We start from the raw sequence: 15,265 nt of genomic DNA on the forward strand, positions 1-15,265 counted from the left end.
CATTAATGTTGTTACCAATTTGAGTAAATGTAATTTGTTCCAAATTAAAGTATTAAGCTGGCAACTCTGGTGCCAGTATAATGATGTCAATGTACAGGGAAATGTCTTACAGTGTAGGCTAGGCCTATTTAAGGAGTGCATGGTGACAGTATTGGAGGAAATAGCTATACTGCCAAATATATGGCTAACATAATTGTGTCTGTCAAACAGGTATTATTTCTTAGTGCTCCAACAAAGCCCTGTTGTTAGTAAATTTGCCTACTCAACTTTCAGCACCGGGCACTGGGTAAAATCACTGGGGAAGCCAACCCAAGCCAGTAAAAAAGCCATATTACAATCTAGGTTGTGATAATTGCGTTGTTTGCTCTATAACCCATTCGTTCATATGCCACCGTGATATACAATAAGGCTGAGACAACGAAAAGACAACAGTCACACAGTGGCGGAATAAATTCAACTACACATTAATTTGTATCATCACAGACCCGGAGAACAACATCTGTACAAAGTCCACAAAGCAAATATTGCATGTAACAAACAGTTACATGACCTAATAGCATGGTCCAGCAAGTTAATGTTTTCTACAGTTTACTAAACAACTACTGATTTAGAACCACGGAGTTACCGCAAGTCAGCACAAAGACAACAGGAGCACTGCCTCCGCTATTCTAGCACCGTTTCATTGAAACATCATCAAATCAACTAGGCTATAATACAGCAAAAACAAACTTAAAGACAATTTAGTCCAATCAATGTTACTAAATATAATGTGGCTATCCATGGCACTGATGTCTGTCTGTGTGGGTGTGTGTGTGTGTGCACGTACAAGTAAAAACATTTGACTCACCCTACTTGTGAACGCTAATTCCATCCTCCTCTCTTTCATGTTGGCAAAACGGTCTATGGCTCTGTCATACAGTACGCTTTTAGTTTTTGTTGTCATAGGCTGCCTAGCTAAAATGCTTGCTAGCCTAACTTCCTCGCATGGGCAACAATGCTAGCTAGTTAACGTGAGCCTATTAGGCTACATCTAGGCTACATATTGAACTTCAATCATCTCAGGCCAGTGGCACAATATATGAATTTATGGTTAGATCAGAATCGCCGTCATAATCATTGGCCTGTACAGATACTGTAATTAAGTCAAAACCACATGTCCAAATCCCCATCTCAAATCAATGGCTTAGCAAGCTAGCTACTGCAGGACAACAACACAAGCAGACTAGAAACAGACATGTTTTTCTAAGAATGACGTTTTTCTTTAGATGTGATTTGATTGGTGTGAAGCCAAATACAAACTGGCCTCCCTTGGGGGGCATTTTACGGTGCCTGGACAACCCACAGTTGAGCTCAACTCAACGCTGATTGGCTAATTATTTTAGACTTAAAAAAAAAAAAAAGCTTGCTGGCATCAATCAATCAATCAAATGCTACGGTGGCAACATGTCACTCTTTTGGTCCAGACAGCATCAGATACATGGGCTACACATACTGAGACAGAGGGGCACTGTTTCCCTCACTCAAATTATTTATCCGGTGAGATTCAGCCACTTGTGAATTGAAGGGAAATTATGAAAACACAAAGACTAAAGATAAATGATTTGATCATTTTTATTGCTCAAATATTTTGGGAAGCAGGGGGATTGGAGGGACGCCATGTGCGACTGACGTGTTTTCCGTTTGCTCCCGTGGTATTTTTAAAGTTTATGTGAATTTTGCAGCAAAACCGTATTTATTTTCATATATTATTTTGGTGATCCCTTCCCGTAAAAACCAAGACTACTTTACTTCCAAATATCAGCATGTCGACGAAACATAAGGCCAAAAGCATGACTTTGAGAAAACCCGGCCTACAAGACACACTCTCATCACCGCCCTCCCCTGAGCCTGACGACCCGGGGACTGATACTCTACCCGGGGGGGCGGCTTGGCCTGGCGGCGCTGAAGTGAACATTCTCGAGGCCATCAAACTACTACGCTCTGAGATAGTTGAAATGAAAACGGAGGTGGTTGCTACGATTGAGGCCCGAATAAAGGAGGTTTCTGATACTTTAAAAGCAGATCTAACCATCCTGCGGAACGAGACGGTGCCGGCAATCGCATCACTCAAAACAACAATGGAGTCGCACACTACAACGATTGCAGCACTGGAGACCTTCGCTACAAATGTCTCCGACTTAACTACATCCCTGGAGGCTGACGTGAAACGCCTAGCTGCGGACTTGAAAAAGGTGAAGGAGAGCTGTGTAAGTTTGGAGGGATTCTCTCGCCGCAATAACCTGAGACTTGTATCAGTCCCAGAGTCAGCGGAAATGCCTCGCGCCACGGATTTCGTTTCTGGGCTGCTGAAGGATGTTCTAGCCTTGGATGAAAAGCCCCTGATTGATCGTGCCCACCGGTCGCTGCGCCCAAAGCCCCGGGATGGGGAGAGGCCCCGTGACATAATTCTTTGAGTGCACTTTTTCCATGAGAAGATGGAGATTCTCCGACGAGCCCGCAATACCACTCTGAGCTTTCAAGGACAGAGCTTCTCCATCTACCAGGACTACTCCCCCACTGTTTCCAGGCAGCGCGCAGCTTTCGGACAGGCCAAACGACTACTTCGGGACCATCCAGGTGTGAAGTACGGACTGCGATTCCCGGCCCGTTTATGGCTATCTCATGATGGTAAAGACTACACATTTGAATCTCCGGATGAGGCTCTCTCTCACATTCAACGTCACATCAAGAAGTCTTGAACTTGCTCATAGTTCAGCAACTGTTGCTAGTGAACTGTGGATAGTAAGTAACCCACCTGTGGTACAACTATGTTTAGCTACAACATGCTAATTTTGTATAGTTGGGGGGTTGGCGTACCCATTCAGGCTTATTTGATGTGATCTAATGTTTTGATCATCTAGTGTGCTTGCCTTACAAGCATTCAGTCATTTTAATCTCATTGTATTGCGGTTTTACTATACTCCTGTGTTTTCTAGGCTGTCTTGCTCACCTATTCAGTTTGTTTACATAGTGTCTCAGTGACTCAAAATATTCTTGGTTATTTGCTTACTGCATCTGTTTGCATTGACCCAGTAAACAGTAAATGCTTCCCGAGGCGACACGTTTTTTTGGGGTCTTCACTTAAATTTTAAGGCTCAGAGCGTCATTTATGCCCAGCAAGCGTTAAACGTTGCGCACACGTAGTTTTTTGGTCTTGGTTGTAAGCTGTCTCAGCATTCAACTAGACAACTATTATAATAATAATTATTATTATCATTTTTGATTGTCTTACTACGATTTCCTTACTTCAAATTAGGTTTTCGGCTGAGAGCCGTTACACATTCTATTTATTTTCTTTATTTTCTCTCTCAAATGCCTGTTATAAGACTGGGAATATAATTATATACATCTACAAGTGGTGCTTTTGTAATTTCGTCTGCACAAGGGATTCACCTTAATTTATTTTATTTAAAAAATGATTATCTCTTTTTGCTGTTTGATCCACTAACAAAACACGACTTTAAAGAGCGGGACTGTGGGTTTAGGTTTAAGACCGCACTCTCACAGACATACTGTGCGAAGAGAACATGCTCTATTTAGGCTTGTACCTCGTTTGGGGAGGTACTGTCTGGGATGGGGGGAGGGGGTGGGGGGAGGGGTTTAATTGTTCAGTTCTAATGTTGTCATTCTGTCTTTTTTTTTTTTTTTTTCGGTACTTTTTCTCAACATCTACCACCGTACATTATTACTCTGAGACAAGTTATTCTGGGGTTTCTGGGCGCTCATTGCTTTTCCATTCTATGCTCTAATGACGGGGTTGTATAACGGGAATGCCCAGAGGGGCCGAAACAATGCGATCAAATACATTTCGTGGAACACCAAAGGGGTTAATAACCCAGTGAAACGTAAGAGGGTGTTGACACACTTAAAGGGTTTGAATGCAAATGTTGCATTTCTACAAGAGACTCACTTGAGGACTGGTGAGCACTTTAGGATGCGTAGGGACTGGGTTGGTCAAGTGTTCCACTCTAACTTTCATAGTAAATCAAGAGGGGCTGCCATTTTGGTTGATAAAGTCACTCCCTTTGTAGCTTCTGAGGTTATCGCTGATCCTAAGGGACGATACGTCATAGTAACCGGTAAACTGTTTTCTACCCCTCTTGTTTTGGCTAGTGTTTATGCTCCCAATTGGGATGACACAAGTTTCATTTCTTCCTTTTTGTCTGCTATACCCAATTTAGATTCTCATTTACTGATTTTAGGGGGGGATTTCAACTGCAAAATGTCCCCAGTTCTTGACAAGTCCTCACGAACAACTACAGGCCCATCTAAATGTGCCCTACTTATTCAAGCCTTTCTTCAGAAATATGCCATGTTTGAGGCCTGGCGTTTCCTACATCCTACAGATAGACAGTATTCCTTTTATTCTCAGGTTCATCAAACATACTCCCGGATTGATTACTTCTTTTTGGACAAAAAACTTTTGCCTAACCTTCGGCAGTGTACTTACAAGAGTATTGTTATTTCGGACCATTCACCATTAGTGCTTGAACTAGAGTTTCCCCAGCGACCTCCTATGTGTTATCAATGGCGTCTTAACCCCATTTTACTCTCAGATAAGGAGTTTGTCAATTTCATTTCTTCTGAAATCACCTTATTCCTAGAAACTAATTCAACACCAGGTATGTCCTGCTCTACCATATGGGAGTCTCTCAAAGCATACCTACGTGGCCAAATTATTTCTTATACAGCCAACCAAAACAGAGTTCGCTCTCAGCGACTTCGGGACCTGAGCGAATCCATAGCCACATTGGATGAGAAGTATGCCACGGTTCCTTCCTCTGATCTGCATAAAGAGCGCCAACTACTCCAATCTGAATTTGATGAGCTTTCTACCAGGCAAGCTGAACAGCTACTCTTGCGAGCTCGGTACAGAGTGTATGAACAAGGCGACAAGGCCAGTAAACTCCTTGCACATCAGATCCGTAAATCTGAGGCCTCACGTTTAATCCCACAAATAAGGACCCCGTCTGGTGCCACCACAGTTATACATAAAGAGATCAATTATCAATTCAAACAATTTTATTCTGCGCTATACACCTCTGAATCCCCTCAAGACCCTTTGCTGATTGATTCCTTCTTTAATGGCCTGAATATGCCTTCAATTGATACAGACACCCATGACTATCTAGAAGAAGAATTTACACCTGAGGAGATTGCAACAGCAGTGTCCGCAATGAAAAGAGGTAAATCACCGGGTCCGGATGGTTTTCCAACCGAATTTTACAGGACGTTTTCTGGTCTGCTTTGCCCATTCTTGTCTCGACTATTTGCAGAGTGCCTTAATACCTCAAAGCTACCGCCTAGTCTTTATCAAGCTTCAATTTCATTACTATTAAAGAAAAACAAAGACCCTCTGGAATGTGGATCCTTTCGCCCAATCTCGCTTTTAAACTGTGATTACAAAATCCTAGCCAAGCTTTTAGCCATCCGTATGGAAGGCTCGCTGCATCAAGTAATACACTCTGACCAGACTGGCTTTGTGAGAAATAGGCATTTGTTTTTCAATATTAGGCGCCTTATGAATATACTGTACTCCCCTGCGTCGGAGGACCCAGAGGTGGTGGTCTCACTTGATGCAGAAAAAGCGTTTGACCGCGTTGAGTGGGATTACCTAACAGCCACCCTTTATAGATTTGGCTTTGGCCCCAAATTCATTGCGTGGATAAAGATTCTTTATTTTTCCCCCATGGCTTCGGTACGGACTAACAACTTGTCCTCTGACTATTTTCCCTTGCACCGCGGATCCAGACAGGGCTGTCCACTCTCCCCCTTGTTGTTTGCTTTGGCAATCGAACCTCTCGCCATTGCATTACGCTCTAATGATGCCATTCAAGGAATAATCCGGACGGGCTCAGAGCAGAAAGTCTCGCTATATGCGGATGACCTCCTTTTGTTTATCTCTAACCCTGATACCTCATTGCCACGCGCCTTATCTGTTCTTAAAAGGTTTGGATCAATCTCAGGGTACAAGCTGAATCTAGGCAAGAGTGAGCTTTTTCCTGTAAACAAGGCTGCTTTAAAGTGCTCTTTTACAAGCTTTCAGTTTAGGATTGTCCGGGATCAATTCACCTACTTGGGAGTTAAAGTGACAAGGAAATATTCAAATCTGTTTCAGGAAAACTTGGTTGCTCTAGCAGACAGTTTGAAACAATCTTTTGCTTTTTGGAATGCGCTACCTCTTTCTCTTATCGGAAGGATTAATGTCATTAAAATGAGTGTGTTGCCCAAATTTCTATATTTATTTCAATGTCTACCCATTTTTATTCCAAAATCTTTTTTTATTTCACTGGATCAAACATTCATGCATTTTATTTGGGATGGCAAGGTACCACGGATTGGTAGAAAACATTTACAGAAGCCTAGGTCATTGGGGGGTTTAGCTCTACCAAATTTTCAGACATACTATTGGGCTGCAAATTTCAGAGCCCTTCTGTACTGGCTGCAGACTGATCCTACTGGCCCTAGACCAATCTGGGTCCAGATGGAGTCTGAATCGTGTAAACCTGCTGCACTTTCTTCTGTGTTGTGCTCGTCTCTCCCAGTGTCCCTAGGCAAAAGGTGTGTCAACCCAATTGTAAAGCAGTCTCTTAAAATTTGGAATCAGTTCCGCTTAGCCTTTGGCCTCCGAGGCTTTTCTCTATCAGGCCCAATCAATCAGAACATTTTATTTCCTCCATCTTTGAATGATGGGGCTTTTGACATCTGGCACTCACTAGGCCTCTCCTCACTAGCCCAATTATTCTTTGATGATACATTTGCCTCTTTTGCTCAGCTACAGGAAAGGTTCAACCTCCCCCAATCCCACTTTTTCCGCTATCTCCAGACTAGGAACTTTGTCAGAGCTAACACACCTGAATTTCCCCATAGGCCTGTGAATACAGCTATAGAGAGCATCCTGGAGCTGAACAAGCTTCCTAGGGGCGCAATTTCAGATGTATATACAATCATTCATGACTTACAGAACCCTTCTTTGGTGCCTTTAAAGACTCGATGGGAAAAGGATTTGGGGGAGGAACTTGGGGAAGACACCTGGGAATCTGTGCTGCGCAGGGTGCATTCGTCCTCTTTTAGCACTAGACACAGCCTCATTCAATTCAAGGTGGTTCACCGTATCCACTGGTCTGGGGCCAGACTTGGAAGAATATTCTCTGATTTTGATCCTACCTGTGTCAGATGTAAAATTGAACCGGCCACACTGTTGCATATGTTCTGGGGCTGTCATAAACTGTCAGGTTTCTGGGAATTAATATTTAAATGTTTCTCTGATATATATAACACTGTTATAGATCCCTCTCCCCTTACAGCCCTTTTTGGAGTACTGCCCATAAGCACCCCCCTGTCAAGAATCCAGTCGGACACTGTTGCTTATACAACTCTTTTAGCTAGACGGCTAATACTACAGAACTGGAAGATGGCAGCTCCCCCATCTTATAAATATTGGGTGAGAGACGTGTTGTGCTCTCTGAAACTAGAAAAAATTAAATTCAATTCACGTGGGAACCCCAAACTGTTTAATGAGGCTTGGGCTCCATTCCGGTCTTACTTTAAACAGTCCATCCTCTGATAGCATTCCTATTAAAACCAAAATAAGTCTGTATTTGACCCCCCTGTGACTTAGGGGTTGGATGAGCGTTTCTCTGTGTTTTTTTTCTGGGGTGGGGGTGGGGGACATTAAGGTTGATGTGCTTATTGATTGTGACCTGCGGATGCCTTGTTCATCTCGCCCGGGCAGAGACTAAGGTGTGAGCTTGTTTTTCCCAGTTATTTTTATTTTTTTAATTCTGTTCACGCCTACATAAAATTATCAATATTCATTTTTTATTTTAAAGCATTGTAACTTTTTATTTTTGGTCCAGTGGATGATTGGTCTGTGGCCTTGACTGTCTGTGAGTGGTTGCATTTCTCCACCCCATCCCTTAACTGTTTACAGGAACAATGGTGAGGTGTTTGCTCTGTCCCTATACTATAGATTGCCCTTTAACCTTTTGTAGCCTTCTGCCTGGTGTGTTTAACTTGTCTAAAGTATGGTATCTTTAAAGTTATTTTTATTTTTTATTTTTTTATTTTTTTATATGTATTATTTGTATTTTTGTCTAGTTGAGTATATTATTTATATTGCTTTGTCTTGTCTGTGTGTGTGTAAAACTTAATAAACAGAGTTCTCAAAAAAAAATATATTTTGGGAAGCCTGGCTTCCCATGGCATCCATGAATACAGATGTGAGATTTTTTTCACTATAGAAGTACTGGTCCTCTTAAATTGTAATTCCAAGATGTACATCAAAATATTTAGGGTCATATGACGGTCTGCTCTGCCATTCCTCCCCTTCACACCAGGGCTGCCAAGAATATAGGGTTGCTATAAGAGGTAAATAGGAAAATAATGGACCTTGTCAAAAAACTTTCAAGCAGCTTCCCACTACCATGAGATGTAAATATTAAATGTATTACATGAATGGTGACCCAGCCCTTGCGAAAATACAGTACATTCAAATCATGTTTTTTTTCACCCTGCTCCATGTATTCAATGTATTCCATTTCAAATTTGGCTCCCATTGTGGCTTTTCTTCCGGGCCATTATGCCACATCTGGCAGTTCCTTTTCTCTATGTTCCTAGTTTAAAGTGAGTAAATATCTAACAATACAACCCTGACCGATTGTGCTGCATCACGAGTAGGAGAGAAAGGCCATTTCCATGGGCAGGCCATTTCCATGGGCAACGAGGCATGCTGGTTCGTGATCAATTCACAGAATAAATAGAATCACACAAATGACACCCCTAACCAGTTCTCAGTTGACGGACCATCCATCTTGTGTGGATGTATAGGTAATGACTGTACCTTAATACACATCCATATGGAGAGAGGCAGAGTCGCGAGCATCAGAAGGAGGGATAATCCGACTATGATCCACCCACATAAGCCAATGCCAGTATCCGGGCTCTCCAAGGCTGAAAGACAATACAAAAACATACCAACGGCATGAAATACAACTGCATACAGAAAATGTACATTCTCACATCCCAGCCAACCCAAGAGCAGCCCCTTCCACATCATGCATTTATGGAAACGTCTTTCTTCTAAATTGTTCAGCCGTATTCTTCTGTGATTTGCCAAGTCTATGTAGCTGAAATTGTGCATCAGATACCTAGGCTACAAACAATTAGGCTGAAAATTGTTTTAGAACTACTGGTAATACCCAGATATGCATGTCTCAAGTTAGCAACCAGCGAAAGCATCCAATCCAGATCACTGGGATATCACACTAACTTCTCCCTAGATTCACACTCTGAACCACCTACCACAACAATTAATCAATCAGATTGTTGTTAGATTCGGAGGAATATAAACAGTCTAGAAGAGATGAAGCTTATCCACTGAGAGACTGTTTAAATTAAATGTGGTTAATGCAAACAGCCCTAAAGCTTTACTTGTTGAATTAAACCTACCTAGTTAGCTATCTAACAAGCAGCTAATTCCACTGACATACTCCAAGGCACCTACCTGTATCAGAATCAGCAAGCAAACTACAGAGATACTGTATGCCATAATATACAAAAGACTCACAATAGTAACATTACAAGCCTTGGCATTAACATGAGGGGGGATACAGGGTTGGGTCAATTCTGAAATGAGTTGAGTGATTCCACGCCAACGGGAGCGGAAAATATTTTGGGTATCTCAGATTGTTCTGACAATTCTCACATAGGAGCTTCAATGGGAGGAAGGATATTTAACATGCTTTTTACATTTGTATCACAAACCATTTTTTTTGAAAATCATGCTGAAAGTGGCCATTTTAGAACCTTTTTAGACCTATTCGTATGTCTCCTGTAAGACCCTATGATCTGTGAATCGTACATGATACAGACAACAACTTGGTGTCATTATACTCCTTATAGTGTTCTCTCAAATATGGAGCATGTCTAGGTCTAAAAAGGGCCTAAAATGGCCACTTTCATCATGATTGTCTCAAAAATGTTTTTTTGATACAAATGTAAAAAGCATTTCAAACAGCCTTCCTTCCAATTAAGTTTCTATGTGAAAATTCCCAGAACAATCTGAGATACCAAAAATATTTTCCACTCCCGCTGGCATGGAATCGCCCACTTGCGAATTTCTCTTTAATTCCAATTAAATTCTTGAATTAAATTCAGAAATACCTAATTGACCCTAACCCTATACTATAGGGCTATACAACCTGGACTCAGGGGTAGACGTAAACATAGTAAATGTAATTCCGGGACATTTCAATTAGTATGATCAGTTACGTTTCGTATGGTATGTATTAATTTGTGGTATGATATCTTACGAATTACAATTCATATGATATATTACGAATTGCAATTTGTACAATATATGCCCACCCATCCACCCCGACCAACCACCCTACTTTCGTTTTTTGCCTTAAGTAACCTTCTGTCTTATGTAACCATACCAAATGTAACATATCATACTATAGGGCGTTCACGCATTGCTATAGAATGTAGTGAAATATGCGTAAATTCAAGAGGGTGCTACTAAATTAATGTATACACGTAGTTTTCTTTAGCCTATGTCATTGTGAATCACATACAATTCATCATTAAATTGTTCTCTACAATATTATAACCTTAATATGCTTGTTCCTAACAGTATTGACTAAATAAAAACGTTAGTTTGTTGTGACCGTTTGCTAATTCAGACCGTGCCCCTTGGTTGTATCTCTTTCATATTTCAGAGTTGAGAGGTGGTAACATTTGGACGTGTTTTCGCACTTTGGACCAATCAAAATCAACTTGATACCGTCGTCATTTTCATTAAATCGTCATTTTCATCTCCCGGTCCATGGCTTTCTATTCCTCTAACCCCCATCAATCAACATGTTGAGAGGGGTAATTTCTATGGCGATTTAAACGGAAATACACCATCAAAACTGGAACAGACCCTTTGTTGGCAATGACACAGGTCAAATGTTTTCTGTAAGTCTTCACAAGGTTTTCACACACTGTTGCTGGTATTTTGGCCCATTCCTTCATGCAGATCTCCTCTAGAGCAGTGATGTTTTGGGGATGTCGCTGGGCAACACGGACTTTCAACTCCCTCCAAAGATTTTCTATGGGGTTGAGATCTGGAGACTGGCTAGGCCACTCCAGGACCTTGAAATGCTTCTTACGAAGCCACTCCTTCGTTGCCCGGGCGGTGTGTTTGGGATCATTGTCATGCTGAAAGACCCAGCCACGTTTCATCTTCAATGCCCTTGCTGATGGAAGGAGGTTTTCACTCAAAATCTCACGATACATGGCCCCATTCATTATTTCCTTTACACGGATCAGTCGTCCTGGTCCCTTTGCAGAAAAACAGCCCCAAAGCATGATGTTTCCACCCCCATGCTTCACAGTAGGTATGGTGTTCTTTGGATGCAACTCAGCATTATTTGTCCTCCAAACACGACGAGTTGAGTTTTTACCAAAAAGTTCTATTTTGGTTTCATCTGACCATATGACATTCTCCCAATCCTCTTCTGGATCACCCAAATGCACTCTAGCAAACTTCAGACGGGCCTGGACATGTACTGGCTTAAGCAGGGGGACACGTCTGGCACTGCAGGATTTGAGTCCCTGGCGGCGTAGTGTGTTACTCATGGTAGGCTTTGTTACTTTGGTCCCAGCTCTCTGCAGGTCATTCACTAGGTCCCCCCGTGTGGTTCTGGGATTTTTGCTCACCGTTCTTGTGATTATTTTGACCCCACGGGGTGAGATCTTGCGTGGAGACCCAGATCGAGGGAGATTATCAGTGGTCTTGTATGTCTTCCATTTCCTAATAATTGCTCCCACAGTTGATTTCTTCAAACCAAGCTGCTTACCTATTGCAGATTCAGTCTTCCCAGCCTGGTGCAGGTCTACAATTTTGTTTCTGGTGTCCTTTGACAGCTCTTTGGTCTTGGCCATAGTGGAGTTTGGAGTGTGACTGTTTGAGGTTGTGGACAGGTGTCTTTTATACTGATAACAAGTTCAAACAGGTGCCATTAATACAGGTAACGAGTGGAGGACAGAGGAGCCTCTTAAAGAAGAAGTTACAGGTCTGTGAGAGCCAGAAATCTTGCTTTTATACTGATAACAAGTTCAAACAGGTGCCATTAATACAGGTAATGAGTGGAGGACAGAGGAGCCTCTTAAAGAAGAAGTTACAGGTCTGTGAGAGCCAGAAATCTTGCTTGTTTGTAGGTGACCAAATACTTATTTTCCACCATAATTTGCAAATAAATTCATTAAAAATCCTACAATGTGATTTTCTGGAGAAAAAAATTCTCAATTTGTCTGTAATAGTTGACGTGTACCTATGATGAAAATTACAGGCCTCTCTCATCTTTTTAAGTGGGAGAACATGCACAATTGGTGGCTGACTAAATACTTTTTTTCCCACTGTATATATACAGTACCAGTAAAAAGTTTGGACATACCTACTCATCCAAGGGTTTTTCTTTATTTTTACTATTTTCTACATAGTGAAGACATCAAATCTATGAAATACCACATACACGGTGTGGGTGAACAGATGATCTCCACATGTGTATTTCCAACCGTAACGCATGGAGGAGGAGGTATTATGGTGTGGAGGTGCTTCGCTGGTGACACTGTCTGTGATTTATTTAGAATTCAAGGCACACTTAACCAGCATGGCTACCACAGCATTCTGCAGCGATACGCCATCCCATCTTGTTTGGGCTTAGTGGGACTATCATTTGTTTTTCAACAGGACAATGACCCAACACACCTCTAGGCTGTGTAAGGGCTATTTTACCAAGAAGGAGAGTGATGGAGTGCTGCATCAGATGACCTGGCCTCCACAATCCCCCGACCTCAACCCAATTGAGATGGTTTGGGATGAGTCGGACGGCAGAGTGAAGGAAAAGCTGCCAACAAGTGCTCAGCATATGTGGGAACTCCTTCAAGACTGTTGGAAAAGCATTCCAGGTGAAGCTGGTTGAGAGAATGCCAAGAGTCTGCAAAGCTGTCATCAAGGCAAAGGGTGGCTATTTGAAGAATTTGTTTAACACTTTTTTGGTTACTACATGATTCCATGTGTTATTTCATAGTTTTGATGTCTTCACTATTATTCTACAATGTAGAAAATAGTAAAAGATTATGAAAAACCCTTGAATGAGTAGGTGTGTCCAAACTTTTGACTGGTACTGTATATGCTCAGTTTTGTTTTGTATTCCGTGGATTTCATTTAGAAAAACCCCATGCTATCATGATAACGTACAAACCTGCAGCCACTAGCTAGCTTGTCAGTTGACATTCGAAGTTAGCACCATTCTGCCCCCGGAGGAGTGATCGAGTTCGTTCTAGTGAGCAGCGACCACTTCCATAATGACATTCTATTCACTCTAATCATAGTAAATTCTCAGAGTAAACCGCCTGTAACTTTTTAACCATATATGGTAGAGACGGTTTTTTTTTAATGCAATTCTCTATTGAATTAACATATTTTCATAAACATTGAATGAAATAATAATTTTATGGGTGAACACCCTACATACGATTTCAGTGTTGCGGATTTACGTTTCCTATGTTAAGTCTAGTCTATGAGACCAGGCTGGGCTATGATACTAACTATAACACTCAATTATTAATTTTATCTGGCAAATCCACGTTGGGCAAATAGCCTAGCTATGCTACTGCCCAACACTGCAGGCAAACTGTATTGAATGCAAAAACGTAATGTGGCATCCGATACATTGTCGTAAAAACGCGTGCGTCGCACAACACAACGGTGTTTTGTAGGGTGGGTCTCTGTCTCACCTCTTTCTTTGGTCATGTGTTGTCTTGACCAACTAAAGATGACCAAATGTAGATATTTTGTCTATGGAAATAACCATATCAGCAGGTTTAAGTAAATAAACTGGATTAGGCCTACCTGCTTGACGTTCCCGTCTTTTACTCTCTCTAATTGAAATGGTTTCTTTGCGGTCTTCCTCCATTTTAAAATACAGTTCAGTCACTGATCTCAGTACTGTCGCTTCAGTTTAGTATGTGTATAAAAATGAGCGTGTTTGTGTCACAAGATAAGACGTCATCGGCGGGAGGTACTGACATATTGTTATTCATTTTGATGTACTTTGTCACCCCCTACTGGGTTTAATGGGTCAAGCACACAATAAAATAATAATCCATGATGAAATGTGCCTTTATCCCAACAAATGATTTAGCCGGTAATTTGGCCTGCTGAAAAGGAAAATGACACAGCTACAATATTCAGCAACTCTTGGAGGACAGTTGATCAAAGTTTTTTTTTAAAGCGCTTCGGCCCTCATTTGGGTTTTACACACAGAGAAATGAGGAGGGTTTTATATATCAAGTTTCAAGTTTTAATGTCACTTGCGCAAGTACAGTGAAATGCCTTCCTTGCAAGCGTTTAACCCAACAATGCAGTAATCAACATCAATAAAGTACTAAAAAGAACATAAGGTAGAACAAAAACACACAATAAATAAAATAAGAAATAAGAAAAATATGAGAAGTAAGTAAGCTATATACAGGGTCAGTTCCAATACCATATTTAAAATGGAGTGATAGAGGTAAATATGTATAGGGGTAAGGTGACCAGGCTTTGGGATATATGACAAACAGAGTAGTACCAGAGTATATGATGACTGTATGTGAGTGTGTGCTTGTGTGTAGAGTCAGTATAAATGTGTATATGCATGTTATGTGTGTGTGTGTGTGATAGTCAGTGTAGCCATTTTGTTATCTATTTAGCAGTCTTATGGCTTGGGGATATAAGCTGTTCAGGAGCTTATTGGTGTCAGGCTTGATGCACCGGTACTGCTTGCCATGCGGAAGCAGAAAGAACATTCTATGGCTTGGGTGGATGGATTCTTTAACGATTTTCCAGGCCTTCCTTTCACACCACCTGATATAAAGGTCCTGGATGGCAGGGAGCTCGGCTCCAGTAACATACTGGGCTGTCCGCACCACAATCTGTAGCGCCATGCGATCGAGAGTGGTGCTGTTGCCATAACAAGCAGTGACTGCAGCCAGTCAAGATGCTCTCAATGGTGCAGCTGTAGAACGTTTTGAGGATTTGAGGGCCCGTGCCAAATCTTTTCAACGTCCTGAGGGGGAAGAGGCGCTGTCACGCTGTGCACGTGTGTGGACCATTTTAAGGCCTTAGTGGACCATTTTAAGGCCTTCCTTAGCCACTGAGGAACTTGAAGCTCTCAACCCGCTTCACTGCAGC

General features: G+C 41.7%; 1 protein-coding gene across 1 annotated transcript in view; it reads right to left on the reverse strand.

Moving 5' to 3' along the window:
• Nucleotides 1-14,063, reverse strand: part of LOC311127367 (stomatin-like) — a 38,556-nt gene extending 24,493 nt beyond the window's left edge. The window contains exons 1-2 of the mRNA XM_084159209.1: nucleotides 13,943-14,063; nucleotides 8,882-8,991 (exon numbers count right to left, since the gene is read on the reverse strand). Coding sequence (XP_084015335.1) covers nucleotides 8,882-8,991; nucleotides 13,943-14,006 — 174 coding nt within the window. The 5' untranslated portion in view covers nucleotides 14,007-14,063. The remainder of the gene's footprint in view (nucleotides 1-8,881; nucleotides 8,992-13,942) is intronic.
• Between the last annotated feature and the right edge of the window lie 1,202 nt (nucleotides 14,064-15,265).

Source organism: Coregonus lavaretus, assembly GCF_964263955.1.
Source record: "Coregonus lavaretus genome assembly, chromosome: 4".
NCBI classification, from domain to species: Eukaryota; Metazoa; Chordata; class Actinopteri; order Salmoniformes; family Salmonidae; genus Coregonus; species Coregonus lavaretus.